The 17,595-nt window shown below is 37.4% G+C and overlaps 3 protein-coding genes across 3 annotated transcripts in view; 1 reads left to right on the top strand and 2 right to left on the bottom strand.

Annotated features, from left to right (window-relative positions):
- Positions 1–15: 15 nt before the first annotated feature.
- LOC107588324 (cell cycle checkpoint control protein RAD9A-like) lies at positions 16–6,280 on the bottom strand. The gene is made up of 11 exons (XM_016276379.1): positions 5,989–6,280; positions 5,786–5,856; positions 5,546–5,668; positions 5,205–5,319; positions 2,702–2,801; positions 2,371–2,477; positions 2,188–2,294; positions 1,473–1,537; positions 734–835; positions 441–648; positions 16–349 (listed from the first exon to the last, which is right to left on the bottom strand). The coding sequence occupies exons 1-11, from the start codon at positions 6,065–6,067 to the stop codon at positions 227–229; spliced, it is 1,200 nt and encodes a 399-aa protein (XP_016131865.1). The 5' UTR covers positions 6,068–6,280; the 3' UTR covers positions 16–226.
- Positions 6,281–7,781: 1,501 nt separating this feature from the next.
- Positions 7,782–14,191, top strand: LOC107588404 (uncharacterized). Its single transcript, XM_016276475.1, has 7 exons — positions 7,782–8,822; positions 9,859–9,995; positions 10,239–10,752; positions 10,840–11,082; positions 11,995–12,191; positions 12,640–12,742; positions 13,845–14,191. Exons 1-7 carry the CDS (start codon positions 8,010–8,012, stop codon positions 14,052–14,054), a joined length of 2,217 nt encoding a protein of 738 aa, XP_016131961.1. The 5' UTR covers positions 7,782–8,009; the 3' UTR covers positions 14,055–14,191.
- A 649-nt stretch (positions 14,192–14,840) lies between these two features.
- Positions 14,841–17,595, bottom strand: part of LOC107588403 (P2X purinoceptor 3-like) — a 6,714-nt gene continuing 3,959 nt past the window's right edge. Inside the window, exons 5-9 of the mRNA XM_016276474.1 lie at positions 15,737–15,873; positions 15,569–15,662; positions 15,420–15,485; positions 15,263–15,340; positions 14,841–15,180 (exon numbers count right to left, since the gene is read on the bottom strand). Coding sequence (XP_016131960.1) covers positions 15,037–15,180; positions 15,263–15,340; positions 15,420–15,485; positions 15,569–15,662; positions 15,737–15,873 — 519 coding nt within the window. The 3' untranslated portion in view covers positions 14,841–15,036. The remainder of the gene's footprint in view (positions 15,181–15,262; positions 15,341–15,419; positions 15,486–15,568; positions 15,663–15,736; positions 15,874–17,595) is intronic.

Raw genomic sequence — 17,595 nt, 5'->3', positions numbered from 1 at the left:
GATCACATATTTGTATTCCGCAGTGGGAGTGAGATGTTTTAATGTGACTTGTGCAATGATTTGATGTGGTTTGTTATATTCACTGCTTCATCTCTTGGTTTAAAACCATAATTATTTTCATAGAAAAATAAAATCAGGAGGAGACATTTGTGTGTAAATGCATTCAGCAGTCTTTGTGAGGTTGGATGTGGGAGTGTTTTTTCCACATCGTTCAATCGATGGGCGGTTATGATGTTTCTGTCTGATTTTCGTCTTCACTGTCACTTGCCAGCACTTCCTGGCTCTGCATGGTCTGATTGGGCAACTGAGAAGGAGTGGGCAGAACTGAACCGAAGAGAAGTGAACAAAACTGAAAGACAAGAAAGCAGGGACTGAATATTAATGGGATCTGGGAATTAGGTGTTATATTTTTAAATGATTCATTTAAATGATGATTGTACCTTTTTGTTGGGAGGTCCTTCTGCAAGTGCCTCCTCCTCCTCCTCCTCCTCCTCCTCACTGAAGGAGTGCTTTCTGTAATTATTGGTGGGTCGTGGTGGGGATGTGGGGACATGTGACAGTCCAGGAAGTTCGCTGGTCTCCATGGCGATGAGAAACGAGTCCATGTCGTCGCTCATGAAGTCGTCTGGTGGCTGTTCTGTGTCAGGGCTGAGAGGAATAAGTATTTAAGTACCAAACATAACTCTTTATAAAGCTTTTAAGATTATGGTCAATATTTTATGATTTTACTTACCGTTTGGAGTTGACGTGGTTCTTTGGATGCGAGTCCTCTGACAGTGTAGCGAGGACAAAATTAGCCTCCAGAACATTGTCTGTTACACTCAGGATAACTGGACTTAAACACAACCACAAACACACACAGGTGAGAATACACAAATACGCTGATATTTAAAAAGTTTGGAGTAAGTTTTTTTAAAAATAATAAATGCATATTTCTATTTAGAAAGGACGAATTAAATTTATCAAAAGTGACAGAAAAGATAATGTTACAAAAGATTTTAAATAAATGCAGTTCTTTTGAAATTTCTATTTGTTAAAGAATCCTAAAACATATTATTAAGCAGCACGATTGAGTTCAACATGGATAATAATAAAAACATATTTCTCAAGCAGCAAATCAGCCTATTAGAATGATTTCTGAAGGATCGTGTGGCACTGAAGACTGAAGTAATACTGAAAGTAGTACTGAAAATTCAGTTTTGCATCACAGGAATAAATTACATTTTAAAATATATTCAAATAGTAATGAGTTCTTTTAAATTGTAATAATATTTAACAATATTACTGTTTCTCCTGTATTTTTGATTAAATAACAGCAGCCATGGTGAGTCATTTTTAAAAAAAATATTTAAACAATTTACATATCCGAGCTTTTGATTGGTAGCATGCATATCAATTTTAATTATTTTAAAATAAAGTGAATAAAAAGGTGAACTTGGGCTATATGTCATAATAAGCAAATAGAAACTAACCTGCCTGGCTCATCAAAATACATAGAAACTGGAAGACCAGACGACTCAGCAAATACAAGCAAACCCTGATGGAAAACCAGAGATAAAAAAATAGTTTTAATGCTAAAGCATTCTATAGCTATTTTAATGGCACAATCAAGGTTAAAATATATTCATAAATAAAACAGCTTTATTTTTTTGTTTAAGATCCATTCTTGACTTTGGATTTACTTCAAGAAAAACAAAAAACACAAAAGTCAAAAATGTAATTAAATTTGACCCCATTTATGTTTTTGTCCCTTATCTTCTTGTGCACAATTAATCATGCTATCTAAAAACAACAACAAAAAAAATCTTTCATCAAAATGTCATACTTTTTGACTCTAAAATAACACATATATATATACAGTATTAAGGGGGTCTGAATACTTTCCGTACCCACTGTATATAGGGAGGGACAGAGAGAGAGATTCAATCAAACTATTTGCACTAAAAACCATTGTGTTTATAATTATGACAATACATTAAAATAATATGATAAGAAATACCAGTTTGCAATATCAAGCAGCATAGCAAGCTGTTTTGTACAGATAACTGGAAACGGATAAAACCGGAAAAATAAAGTGGATATTGGGGCCTTAAATATCGTTTCACTCAGAAAATTGTGACATTGTGCTAGATGTGTTGTCTTCACTTCATATGTGAATGTTTGTGGTTTGTGTGAGAACACACTCACCCTGAGCTCTTTGAGGCAGAAGGTGACGCTGGTCTGACTGCCGACGGCAAAATGATCAAACTCCTCCGAGCTCAAACACAGTTCAGTCATCATTGCTCGTGATGAGTCTGAGAGAGGAAAAACTTTGTTTGACTTGATTCCTTTCATGCATATCAGCAGAATATAGTCTGACATGGCTGATACCTGCATCATCCTCCACGTGGTTCCTGAGCCACACACGATCACTGCTCACCGACAGATTCACCTCCTCCAGAGACGGAGGGAAATGCAGAACTGTGTCCACCATCAACCTACAGTGGACGACAGAAAATTATTAAACAGACTCTGAATGGAAATGCAAATGGATCGATATTACACTAGTCAACATTTGAAGTGGATCAAAACCTTTCATCAAAGTTGTCCTAAAACCTAAAAGCGTTCTTGTCTTAGGTCAACTTTAATGAACTTTTCTTTCTTTTTGATCCACTTCAAATGTTGACTACTGTAATATTAAGGTATTAAAATGAATGTAAACCTGGGTTGAGCCTGTAGTACGTTTGCACAGCTCCCTTTATCAAACACGGCCTGCAAACTCTCACAGTCCTGATAGGACAAATTGTGTGTTTTCAAGAGCCCTGTAATAAACGCACACACTTTAGGTGATCATTCTGTAAAATATGCCATTTCTATGCAATATTTGACTCAAGTTTATTTAGAAAAAAAAATGTATTACTGACTGATTACTATGCCATAACAAAGGTTAATCAAGTAATACTCACTTTAAAGCAGCTTTACAAAAAAATCAAGTTTGTTAATATTTATACTATAGTATAACTGTTTATATCTTAATATGTTCATTCCTCATAGTCTCATAGATTAGAGCTGGGCAATAATATAGTTACATTTTGTGACAATATAAACAATCAAGCATTTGAGATTTTCTCGCTTTATGTGAGTATACTGTATGTATGCAGGTAAAGTTTAATACATGCATATCTAACTTCATACACTAAATGGACAAAAGTATTGGGACACCCCCTTCTAATGAACAAGTTTGACTACTTTAGTAATTTCCATGAGTACAAATCTTAATGTTTAAGCATATAATGATATTCTAGGGAATTTTATAGCAAGCATTTGGACAGGACCATTTTCTATTCTAACATGACAATGCCTCTGTGTGTAAGGCAAGGTTAAAAAAAGAAACGATTGATTGAGTCAGTGTGGAAGAACTGGACTGGTCTGCAGAAAAGCAAAGTCCTAATCCCAGATGAACACCTCTGGTGTGACTTTAAATTCAGACCTTGAGCCAAAACTCATCACTAAACACAAATGACTTGTACAAATGGGTAGTCATTTTAGACACTTCAAAAACTGTTGCAACAGAGATGTAAATACAATTTTTAAATACATTAATTATGTTTTCATCTTTGTTGCCAGTCAGTATCTGGTGTGACCACCATTTGCCTCACGCAGTGCAACACATCTCCTTCGCATAGAGTTGATCAGGTTGTTGATTGTGGCCTGTGGAATGTTGGTCCACTCCTCTTCAATGGCTGTGCGAAGTTGCTGGATATTGGCAGGAACTGGAACACGCTGTCGTATACGCCGATCCAGAGCATCCCAAACATGCTCAATGGGTAACATGTCCGGTGAGTATGCTGGCCATGCAAGAACGGATGTTTTCAGCTTCCAGGAATTGTGTACAGATCCTTGCAACATGGGGCCGTGCATTATCATGCTGCAACATGAGGTGATGGTCGTGGATGAATGGCACAACAATGGGCCTCAGGATCTCGTCACGGTATCTCTGTGCATTCAAAATGCCATCAATAAAATGCACATGGGTTCGTTGTCCAAAACATACGCCTGCCCATACCATAACCCCACCGCCACCATGGGCCACTTGATCCACAACGTTGACATCACCCACACGACGCCATACACGCTGTCTGCCATCTGCCCTGTACAGTGAAAACCGGGATTCATCCGTGAAGAGAACACCTCTCCAAAGTGCCAGACGCCATCGAAATAGGCCTTTTGTGTACATAGAATAAGTCTTAGATCTTTTGAGTTCAGCTCATGAAAAATGGGGGCAAAAACAAAAGTGTTGCGTTTATAATTTTGTTCAGTATATGTACAAGTCATTTGTGTTTAGTGCTGCGTTTTTGGCTCAAAGTCTGCATTTAAAGTCACACCAGAGCTGTTCATCTGGGATTAGGACTTTGCTTTTCTGCAGACCAGTCCAGTTCTTCCACACTGACTCAATCAACCTTTTTTTTTTTTTTAACCTTGCCTTACACACAAAGGCATTGTCATGTTAGAATAGAAAAGGGTCCTGTCCAAACACTTGCTATAAAATTAGAAGCACACAATTCCCTAGAATAGCATTATACGCTAAAACATTAAAATGGTTACTCATGGAAATTACTAAAGTAGTCAAACCTGTTCATTAGAAGGGGGTGTCCCAAAAACCGGGATTCATCCGTGAAGAGAACACCTCTCCAAAGTGCCAGACGCCATCGAAATAGGCCTTTTGTGTACATAGAATAAGTCTTAGATCTTTTGAGTTCAGCTCATGAAAAATGGGGGCAAAAACAAAAGTGTTGCGTTTATAATTTTGTTCAGTATATGTACAAGTCATTTGTGTTTAGTGCTGCGTTTTTGGCTCAAAGTCTGCATTTAAAGTCACACCAGAGCTGTTCATCTGGGATTAGGACTTTGCTTTTCTGCAGACCAGTCCAGTTCTTCCACACTGACTCAATCAACCTTTTTTTTTTTTTTTTTTTACCTTGCCTTACACACAGAGGCATTGTCATGTTAGAATAGAAAAGGGTCCTGTCCAAACACTTGCTATAAAATTAGAAGCACACAATTCCCTTTATGCTTAAACATTAAGATTTCTACTCATGGAAATTACTAAAGTCAAACCTGTTCATTAGAAGGGGGTGTCCCAATATTTTTGGCAATATAATGTATATGGAGCTGTGCGATAATATATATTACATTGAATTCTACTAACAAAAAATGCATTTTACCGTGTTTACAGTGCAGAGTTATGGTCAATCGACTCTTTTCACTGTTCAACTGAATACGGCATTTTTCTACAGAGCGGTCCAGAGACGCCAGGGACTTGAACACAGCCTGAACGCTCTGAAGAACACAAGACAAACACAGACTAGCAGGAAAACATTCGCATCAAGAAGATTTTGCAGTACATTTGGAATTTTCTTTGATGCCTGACTGAAAAGTCTGTACGTGCAAATGATTAATATATAGACACATTCGAATGTACAAGTGATGAATGGACAGGTATTTAGCTCATAAAACCAGAAAGAGGAACTGCGGGGATGGAAGGATCAGCAACAGGAAATGTCACCTTGATGGGCATCTTGCAGCGAAAGCTCTGGTCTGAAGGAGCCTGATATCTCTGGAAGAAGAGAGGAGACAGCAGGAAGCAGGCGAAGGCTGACCGGGAAGAGTTGACTGACCGCAGGGCCAACTAAAAACACAGGACACACACAAGTCACATGACCTCACAGTTTAGGACATTGTTTTAAGACCTCACATCTGGCTAAACAAACATAAACAGTCATAAACACTGTAAACAAACACATACCCCTTCCTCCACCGGCTCCAAATACAGCTCCTCTCCGACTCTTGACAGGGAATGTATGGCTTTTGCTAAAACTACAACAAGTGTGGATCAGTATTCTTCAAGTAATGCTATGTAAGTGCACGAGAAGCCTGTTTAGACAGAAAGCGTCTGTGTAACGTTGCGTTTTAAGTTTATTTAATGAATCGAGTTACTTTAGTTATTACCTTTCACGTTTCCTCCGGTTGAAACACAATCCATTATATTTTGCTTGTCAACAATATTCTTTCTAAACAAAGTTTGCATAAAGTATTCACCGGCTCGAGTAGATTTTTATAACGAATCACGGAACCGGCCACATAACGCCAGTGGACCGTTAAGAGCGGTTATCTGCTATCGCATAACATAAGGTACATCATTCAAAAAACACAAAACTTATTATTATAAGCGGATAATTCAAGAATTCAATTTGGCAGGAGTGCGCCACTGTTTACTTCGAATCCGACATGTGGCGCGTATTTTCTGCTCTAGCCAATCAGCGCGAGGGATCAGATAGACAGCGTTTGCGTCATAACAAAGCGCCCATATACAAAAGGTTACGCATATGAAATGAACACTGAACAGCATAAAATGCGCAAGGAAAGATGTTAAATATGAGCAACAGGGGTGTATTCCAGAAAGCACGGTTAACTTACCGTCAGCTAAACCCTGAACTTTCGGTTGATTAACCCCAAACCTTGCTTGTTTGTTGGATGCTAATTATATATTAAGTCACATCAGATACAACAACAACATTACCTTGTCATAGTGTTTTATAATTTATACAGATAACTGTTATATATGCCAATAAAATAAATATAACCATATTAGAATAATATATTACCTTATTTATTACTTATATTAGCGCTTTATCATTAACATATCATACAAATAGGCTATATATATATATATATATATAGGCTATATTACATATTGTAATATTATATAATGTTTTAATGTTGTATTGCGCTGAAGTGAACTAACCCTGGAACATAACCTGCTCTGGAGAAGGTTATCTTCAGAGAGCAAGTTATACTATGGTTACTTACATACCCTGAAAGTTACCTCCGATTTTGGAACCAAAAGCTGAGGTTATCCGCTCGCTTATCCTCAAACATACCCGGGTATGTCACATAACCTGCTTTCTGGAATACACCCCAGGTTCTGCCTGGTCCGCTTAAAGTTAAATAACATCACAACGATATTAATCATTATAGTTTAAATCAAAATAAGAACAGAAATGCACAGCTGTTTGATAGACTAAAAGTAATTTACAATTCCTCAAGATTTACAGTATATTGCCTATGTTAAACCATAAAACAGTGGCGCATTCTCACTTTCACAATACCGCCTGTTCAAAAAAAGTGCAAGGTTGTGTATTTTAGTGGAAGTTGATATAATATTGTTTAATGTGCATCTGAATTGTTTGATGCATCGGTTCATCTGTCATTAAACTATTTAAAGTATTTTACTCAAGGTTACATAATTGTACATCGTTAATTTGATGTTTGATACAGCTGTCTGATTTCACATTATCATAATAATTTCATTGTAACTATACATTCCATTGTATTTTACTTAATATAAATAGGAATATAAATCTAGAGCAGTTCACATAAATACCATAATTACTACAATTAGTGATAAGATAAAACAAGTTATTTCACATGAGAGAATTGCAGTTTGTTGGCTGCTTAAGAGAAAATGGGTGACCAATTAAATGTAATGACTCCACTTTCTCAAAAAAGCAGTGACTTAATATGAAGACGTCAACATGTTCTCAGGATTTTTGAAGACGCAGTGGCTCAGTCATTCAGCGGCGGGTCAGAGGGAGTGACAAAAATACAAAATGATTCATCCTGACACACTTGTCTTACCTGTCCATCTGGGTGTTGGACACACCTTTTTCTGGCTTTTGCACTATTCTTTATGACACTCCTTCCTTCTGCAACATTCAGAAATCAGGAAAAGATCCGTTTTGAGAGCTCGGATGGAAAACTAGAGGATCTGAATGACTGATGGACATAAATACTTGTGTGGACTAACATGATGATATAAATGAAGGATCTGTGGAACTGTACAGCTTTACCAGTAACTATCATGGGTGAAAGTTTGATTGTCTAGCGCGAGTCTGCTTGTATGCGTACACATACCCAATATCTGTGAGTTGTCTCTACTCATGTGTGCGCATGTGGTACCATAGAGTCCAATGGCGGAGCTGAACCCTGTCTCAGACACTCATGCAGTACTGGAATCTATGCTTCAGAAATTACGACTGAATGCTCAGACCAACAGTAGCTCAGTCACTGATATGCAAACATGCAGTCCGTGTGGAGAATGTAATGCTGGACCAGTGCAAGATTCATCTAAAACAACAGTTTATCAGTTTGGGTTTTGTTCCAACATTAAAGAGCCAGATGGATGCACCTCAGCCTGGAATAAGTGGGAGAAGCCTTGGACTCAACAATCATCTCATTTTGAGGATGCATTGACTCCTGTTGCTAAACAACCGGTCAGAAGGATCAGTAAAAACAACTCAGGATTCTCTGGTAAACCTAAACGTTCACCATTGATTTGGGGGGAACACAAGAACTTTACATCAGAGAGGACTGGTGATGTCACTTCCTGGGTCGGAGACGATCAGATGCCCGAGCCGGAGAAGAAGCAACAGTTTTCTCTGGACGGGGAAACCAGCTCAAATGTGCCATCTTTATACAAAACAGAATCCTTCCAAAACCCTCCTGATCTTTTAGCGCCAACGCTAACAACATCATCTACAGTGTTGGAAAAACCAGAGCTCAGAGGTCAAAGTGGCACATGGAGTTGGGGTGCAGGAATTGAGAGAAATGAAAGCACCAGATTTCATGAGCAATCGGGAAAAACGACAAAGACAAGTAGGAGGAAGTGGGGGGAGGCTAAAAGGTGGGCTCAGAATGTGAAAGAGAGATGGAGAGAGAGACACAGAAGCACACTGACCAGACAAAGAGATGATGGAGAAAGACAAGCGCAGAATGAAGTACAAGTGAGTATTTGTGTTTGATTTAATACAGCCAAAGACAGTTTGAAACTAAACTGTATTGTGTAGGCTACTGCACGATGAAATGATCCCATAGAACCGCCTTTCACTGTTGTGAAAATTATACAAATTGGTTAGCACCATCTTGCAATGCCTTGGCAAATGCATAACAATAGTTGTAATTTGACAGGGTCCCTACACAGTGCACACTACTCCCTATTCCCTGAGCATGAGATATCAGTTCAAGTTCGCTAAATTTGACAAAATGCGAATACACTGCAACATCATTGCACACAGACAACATTTAAGTCGCGCATATGAGAGGAGTTAATGGTTTGATGTCATAATATACTTATGTAAATAAATATAAAGTAAATTACCTAACGTTTGTGTAATATACTTATTTATATAATACATCCATGAGTATTTTAATGATTATAAAAATATAATCATTATAAATTTAATCAGTATAATTATTATATTTAAAAGCTGTAAAATGGGTGATAAATGTTGGTTGCAGTGTTTAATATAAAAATAAATGTGTGTTTTATTAGATATCATTTATTTAACTTTGATATTAGCATTTTAACGGTCACATCTCGCACACTTCATAGAGCCACTGGCAAATCCCACCTGGGACTAATTAAACTCCATAATAATGCCAGAGACTAAGTGCCTTTGTTTTAAACTTCAAACTTCTTTATGTACTGGACTGATTATCAATGACTGGTGGGTACATTTCCTTCTTCCTGTGACATGATGTATCAATATACCCTTATTCCCTATGCCCTTTGCAGTGCCATTTAACCTGAACATGCTTGCTCCCTTGAGACTGGAATCTCACTTCACATGGTGCATACTCTGTTAAGTCCACTTTGAATAGAATGCACCTAATGTGCTAAAAACATCCTTAGCAATCTTATAGCAGTGTGCCAGCATTCAATCACCCAAATTATTCAGCACCATGGCTGACTTTTTATGGGCAAACATAGGCAAAATCTAGAATTATTACAAGTGAAATGTCTTTTATGTTTATATTCAGAGTAATCGCTCTTCGTTATTGGTGCCCATCGTTGTGAATGAAACTCCTACAGCACTCACTGAGTCTACCGATATCCATCATGAAGAGATCAGCAGAGCGCTGGATGAAGATGGCCCTGGTTCACTCTGCTACATGAGGTAAACACATCAGCCAGTGACATTAGAAATATGCATCAGACATAGTTATCATTCCACATGTGTGATCCATTAATCACTTTCTATTTCATGTGAAACGGTCTCATCGAGAAAGAATGTGTGACCCCTTAGGGCTAAAACAGTAAAATTATCTATTGTAACTATTAAAGCCACATCTTGGTTGAAGTTGTTTTCATTGGCTGTTTTTGGCTTTCTGTTTACGTGATCTTTCATCCTTCTTGTCAGTGACAGTCAGTTCTCATGTGGCACTACTTCTAATTTAATGGAGGAGATCTTCAGCGGGACGGAGTGGGCTCAGTTTCTCTCAGTTAACAGCACCCAAATGCACCAATCGAAAGAGTTACCAAATACTAATAACCAATCACGTGAAGAAGATTTGCAAAGTAAATGGACTCATGACGACACAACCGATTCGACTCAGCTTTCGCTTCCAGAGAGCTTTGCACAAGACATGGCCTCCGATCAACAAACTGAGACGTCTCAAATGAGTGTTACTGATCTCCCCACAAATCCATTACAAACTGACCCGTTTACAAACCAGTCACAAAACACCAATCTGAACCCCAACGAGCAATCAAATGGACAGTCACATTTTTCCCAGCTTGGTCCAAATGAATCAAAGGCAACTGAGCATAGCGATCCACAGCCAACGTCTAGTCAAGTGTCTGACCCCAGCCATAACCTGCCACAAGATGGGACAGAGGATTTTATACCCCTCCTTGACCTTTCATATGCTAAGGTGAGAGTATACGCATTATAAGCAGAAGCAATGTGTTATTAGTATTTAAAATGCTCTTTCTTATTTCCTTTCCTCCTTTTCTCTTAGTCAATAAAAAGATCATCTGTAACATCCCATGGATCGCTGAGCCGAAAAAGAGAGCACTGGACAAAAAGCCGGGAATCGTTTGAACACACAACACAAGAGATGGAGGACGAGGAGAACGGCGGCTCTTTCACAGCTGCACAGCACCCTGTCCGCATCCCTTCACCCGCGTCTCCCCTCAACTCACTGAACTCAATCTCTCAAGACTCAGAGTCCTCTGAAACTTTGGAAACTGCGGTCAAAAAGGTAGGATATGTCAGAAACTAATATGCATTCAGATAAGCCAGTTTTGACTGATATCAGCTGGCTTTTATAAATATTAAGATCATGATTTAGAACTTATTGGTTAAATTGTTGGGTTTGAACATAAAGGGAGTTTGTTACTACAGACTACAGAGACGCGTGTAATAGTTGGGGTATTAGTGCCATTGTTGATTAATTAATTGTTGGGTGGTGCTGAATTTTCAGCTTGTTTTTGAACAAGACTACTACGATGTGCGTCACTACAAAAATTCATTTTCGGAGAAACTAGAAACTAACACTGATATGAGGACAATCCTTATAAATTTCAGTAAGCTTATACACTACAGTTCAAAGGTTTGGGGTCAGTAAGAATTTGTTTTGAAAGAAATTAATACTTTTATTCTGCAAGGATGCATTAAATTGATCAAAAGTGACACAGTAAAGATATTTACAATATTACAAAAACATTCTTTCAAATAAATGCTGTTCTGTTGAACTTTATATTATACATTTCCAATCCTGAAACTGTATTATGGTTTCCACAAAATTATTAACTGCTGTTTTCAACATTGATGATAATAAGAAATGTTACTTGAGCAGGAAATCAGCATATTAGAATGATTTCTGAAGGATCATGTGACACTGAAGACAATGATGCTGACAATTCAGCTTTACATCACAGGAATAAATTACATTTTGAAATGTAATAAAATAGAAAACAGTTATTTTAGTATAGCTTTACGATAACGATAGCTTTTAGTTGTGTTAGCCTGCTAAAGCTGGCCATTTCACAAGGCAGTTATTTTCAGTTGATGAATCTATTGTAAGCACATTCTATAATTTGTGAATCAATTGCAATCACATTAGTGTCCACATTTACAATACATCCTGTCATTATTTCTCTTCTTCTCCCAGAGGAGGATGGAAGACACTCGCCGCGTTCGGTTCTCTGAGGAGGTTATCATCTTACCGCCCACCTACTTGCCAGAGTCTGATGATGATGATGATGATGATGAAGAAGAAGAAAATGATGATAATGATTGGCAGGAAGAACCTTCTCCCCGTCATTCTTTCCCTAAGTGGATTGTGTCTTTAAAACCCAAAAGCAGAAAGTACAAATTTTAATCTGACTCCACCTTTGAAATTTTGCAGCTTGCATAAACTGAGACTGTATTTCCTGAGGCAAGAGCGACGCAGCACAAATAATCGACAATTATCATTACTACATTCTGAAAAAAAATTATTTTAATGAGACTGTGATATGACAGCATCGATTTGATATGCCATTACATTAAGAAAATTTATTTTTAAATAAAATAAAGTAAAATGTAATAAGAATAACAAAAGGTAACAAAACGTACAATCTCAAGGTCATAGTTCAATAAATAAAGTCAACAGTATGAAAATCAGTTAGACAAATAATTCACATTAAACACACAAAATATCCATGTATACTTTTAGCTTCTGAAAGGAATAGTGTATATACTCACATCATCATTTTCTTTCTTCGTTCATTTTACATGCTCAACAATGATCTATTACGTAATTAATTAATTCCTGTTCTCCTGTCCGCATCCCTTCACCCGCGTCTCCCCTCAACTCACTGAACTCAATCTCTCAAGACTCAGAGTCCTCTGAAACTTTGGAAACTGCGGTCAAAAAGGTAGGATATGTCAGAAACTAATATGCATTCAGATAAGCCAGTTTTGACTGATATCAGCTGGCTTTTATAAATATTAAGATCATGATTTAGAACTTATTGGTTAAATTGTTGGGTTTGAACATAAAGGGAGTTTGTTACTACAGACTACAGAGACGCGTGTAATAGTTGGGGTATTAGTGCCATTGTTGATTAATTAATTGTTGGGTGGTGCTGAATTTTCAGCTTGTTTTTGAACAAGACTACTACGATGTGCGTCACTACAAAAATTCATTTTCGGAGAAACTAGAAACTAACACTGATATGAGGACAATCCTTATAAATTTCAGTAAGCTTATACACTACAGTTCAAAGGTTTGGGGTCAGTAAGAATTTGTTTTGAAAGAAATTAATACTTTTATTCTGCAAGGATGCATTAAATTGATCAAAAGTGACACAGTAAAGATATTTACAATATTACAAAAACATTCTTTCAAATAAATGCTGTTCTGTTGAACTTTATATTATACATTTCCAATCCTGAAACTGTATTATGGTTTCCACAAAATTATTAACTGCTGTTTTCAACATTGATGATAATAAGAAATGTTTCTTGAGCAGGAAATCAGCATATTAGAATGATTTCTGAAGGATCATGTGACACTGAAGACAATGATGCTGACAATTCAGCTTTACATCACAGGAATAAATTACATTTTGAAATGTAATAAAATAGAAAACAGTTATTTTAAATTGTAATAATATTTCACTATATTTTACTATATTTTTTATCAAATAAATGCAGCCATTTATTTGTTATTTTGGAGCTTGACACCCCTGAAAAGAATGGCTGAGAGAATATATTCTTGAGAAATTCACCTTTGGTTTTCACAATAAAAGTCATACAGGTTGGCATGAGGGTGAGAAAATGATGACAGAATCTTGATTTATGGTTAAACGATAGCTTTTAGTTGTGTTAGCCTGCTAAAGCTGGCCATTTCACAAGGCAGTTATTTTCAGTTGATGAATCTATTGTAAGCACATTCTATAATTTGTGAATCAATTGCAATCACATTAGTGTCCACATTTACAATACATCCTGTCATTATTTCTCTTCTTCTCCCAGAGGAGGATGGAAGACACTCGCCGCGTTCGGTTCTCTGAGGAGGTTATCATCTTACCGCCCACCTACTTGCCAGAGTCTGATGATGATGATGATGATGATGAAGAAGAAGAAAATGATGATAATGATTGGCAGGAAGAACCTTCTCCCCGTCATTCTTTCCCTAAGTGGATTGTGTCTTTAAAACCCAAAAGCAGAAAGTACAAATTTTAATCTGACTCCACCTTTGAAATTTTGCAGCTTGCATAAACTGAGACTGTATTTCCTGAGGCAAGAGCGACGCAGCACAAATAATCGACAATTATCATTACTACATTCTGAAAAAAAATTATTTTAATGAGACTGTGATATGACAGCATCGATTTGATATGCCATTACATTAAGAAAATTTATTTTTAAATAAAATAAAGTAAAATGTAATAAGAATAACAAAAGGTAACAAAACGTACAATCTCAAGGTCATAGTTCAATAAATAAAGTCAACAGTATGAAAATCAGTTAGACAAATAATTCACATTAAACACACAAAATATCCATGTATACTTTTAGCTTCTGAAAGGAATAGTGTATATACTCACATCATCATTTTCTTTCTTCGTTCATTTTACATGCTCAACAATGATCTATTACGTAATTAATTAATTCCTGTTCTTTGTAAATTTAATGCACTGCTGCTTAATTACTCTTTATATATAATCGCCATCAGTCAAAGGTTTGACTTAAACTCTTACTTTTTATCTAAGGAAGCTTCAATTAAAATTTTGCATAGAAATATACAGTAAAATGTCATCAATTTCTTGAGAAAATTAGATATATAGACCAGATGTAAAGCAGTGCCCAGCATATATGGAAACTCCTTTAATACTTTTGAAGCTCAAATATGAGATAAGAAATATGATATTTAATATTACTACGTAACTATCGTACTTACATTTGTGTTATTTCAAAGTTGTGTTAATTCTAAAATAATAATAATGATCAAGTGTGTACAGACTTTTGACTAGTAGTGTATAAGTGTAGATGTGTGTTTTCTCAGGGTTTGTGGTTGACTGAAGAAAGCCTTTATTTAAATTTGTTTTATCAAACCAAGCCCTAAAGGTTCACAGACTTAAAACAAACGATGATTTGAATACTGTTACTTGTCTGTTACTGTATACTGTTGCATAAAATCACAAATCCTTATTATTTGAAAGTCTCATTGGTTTGGCGGGGTGTGTGACTCCTGTCGTCCGATAGAAAAGGTCCCTGAGTCGTTTGAGCTCTTCTCCAATGCTTTGATTGACATCTGGCTTCCCTCATAGAGTCTGTTGTTTGCTGACTCGGACACAACACCTGATACCTGTTCATGAAGAGGACAGAAAGATAAGACATCGCTCTATTTTATCTCTACATACTTACATGACTAAACTCAACTCTGGCACCTCTTCAAATTTCTTTGCTTTGTACTCATCCGCCCCTTTATGAAAGTTGAGAAGGATGATGTCACAGAACACAGTAGCCTGCAAAAATATACACCAGTCAGATTTTATGTGCCTAATATGTTTTTGCCTGCATTAATGTGTGTCACAATTGTCTTACCAATCCCACTGAAGTTAAAGCTGTCACCAAATTAATCAGAAACGGCACAGTGTTAAACTTCCCTGCCTGCAAATAAGCAAAGTTAGACACGCACAAGTCCATGTCACATAAACTGCTTTATAGCATTGAGGTCTATACAATCTACCCACATTGCCAGACACGATTATTTCGAAGTGGATTGCTTTAGCTTTATGAAGCGTTCGACACTCAGTTCCATCTTCAGACTGATAGTATTTAGCAAACCTGGAAGAGACAAAAAGATGATGCAGTTGTAGAAAAGACAGAATGATGCATGAGTATGTGTGTTTGTGTGCTACCTGAAGTTATATCCTTTAGAGGCAACGCTGTTCTTAAAAGCAGCATCCAAGCGTGTGAAGAAGTAATTGGGATTGCAGTATGTTACATTATAGTCCAGATTACACTTCCAGTTGATGTTAATACCAATCTCTCCTCCCTGACACAAAAACACACATCAAACAACACAAAAACATTGTTTACTTCATATGTAGGCCTACATTCTCTTCATATAAGTCTATATGTGACCCTGAAAACACAGCTAAAGTCATTTTTTGGTGATTTACTGCTTTCTACATAAAATCATCCTTCATAAGGTAAATGGCCTTCTGTAAAAATGTAACATTGATATCTTTTAAATTGACTGAGTAGACCATGACAAAGATTGAAATCATAGTGAAATTAATGGTTGAAATCAAACTTTGATGCTTGTTATCTCATAATAAGATTTTGAAACTGGATTTCACAGAGAGGGTCACGTATCATTTTCACATTTGAAAACACACCTGGGCATTTAAATGGAGGTTTTTATCAGATTTAACTCACTTTTGGTTTGTATTTCTTTGTTAGTATTACGGCACAATGCAAATGCTGTGGGCTGAACTTTATTTTTTAATGGGGTCATATGATGCAATTTCAAAATTTCCTTTCTCATTGGAGTGTTACAAGCTGTTCGTGCATAGATAAAGTCCCTAAAGTTGCAAAGACTAAAGTCTAAAATCCAAAAAGATATTCTTTATAAATGTTAAGAGTCAACTACGCCTACCTAAAACGGCTCGTTCTAACACGCCCCCACATGTCTACGTCACTATGTGGGAAGATTTGCATAACGCCGCCCAAATGTTCACGCAGAGGAAAAAGGTACTAACTTTTATTCTCGCTGTAGTATTCTTGCCGCCGTCGCCATGTTGTGGAGACGCTGTGTGTTTTGTTGTGAAAGCGAAACTACTTTGTTTGGCCTTCCAAAAGAGGACGATATCCACTTCGTCATGCCTAGAGCTGATCCGTGCTGGTCGCTGAGGAAATACATCAACTTTGCGCTGTGGATCACCGGATCGGCTTTCACCGTGGACGAAGCGGAGTCCAGCCCGGGGTCGTCACATGTGGTTGCCGCAAGCCCTCCGGACGCTCCTTCATCGAATCCGTTGGCCGCGCCATTCTCAAGCCCACCGGCCTCCTCTTACTCCAGCCTGCCGCCGCTCACTCAAGGCCACCGTGTGTCACGCTGTGTGATTCATTGTGAAAGCGAAACGACTTTGTTTGGCTTTCCAAAAGAGGACACGACTAGAAATCAGTGGTTAAGTTGTATTTACAACACTGTTCCAGAACAGTTCAACCCAAATATTCAGATGTGTGCAACGCATTTTATGGAGGACTGTTTCCTGATCCTGAGAGCAGACTACAATGCTGGCTGTTCTGACTCACAGACTATAAGTACGTTTTCATTTAAAGGATTTGCCACTGATGATTCAAACGTGAGTTTTGAGCAGTGTAGAGTAGCGCTTGTTGTTTGTCATTTCTCCGATCACAAATGCAGACATGGTTTTATGTTTACGCGGCGCGATGCAACGCAACGCGTAAAAAGACAGTATAAGTCATTATAATCCATAATTATGTCCCCACTGAATGCAACAAATGCCTCGTTTATAATGTTTTTTTAAAATGTTTTTGCCCTGACAGGGCATCACAGTATGGTAGGGGCGTAACATTTCCGTCACACGCTTGAGGTATTCGGCCAATCACAACGCACTGGATAGCTGGCCAATCAGAGCACACCTTGCTTTTCAGACCGATGAGCTTTGTAAAAATCGATGCGTTTCAGAAAGGCGGGGCATAGAGGAGAAACAATAATGTACAGTATGTGGAAAATAATGTGTTTTTT

This window comes from Sinocyclocheilus grahami, unplaced genomic scaffold, assembly GCF_001515645.1.
Source record: "Sinocyclocheilus grahami isolate Dianchi unplaced genomic scaffold, SAMN03320097.WGS_v1.1 scaffold102.1, whole genome shotgun sequence".
Classification (NCBI taxonomy): domain Eukaryota; kingdom Metazoa; phylum Chordata; class Actinopteri; order Cypriniformes; family Cyprinidae; genus Sinocyclocheilus; species Sinocyclocheilus grahami.
Note: the sequence above shows the minus strand (reverse complement) of the source record. Positions and strands in the feature narration are given on the sequence as shown.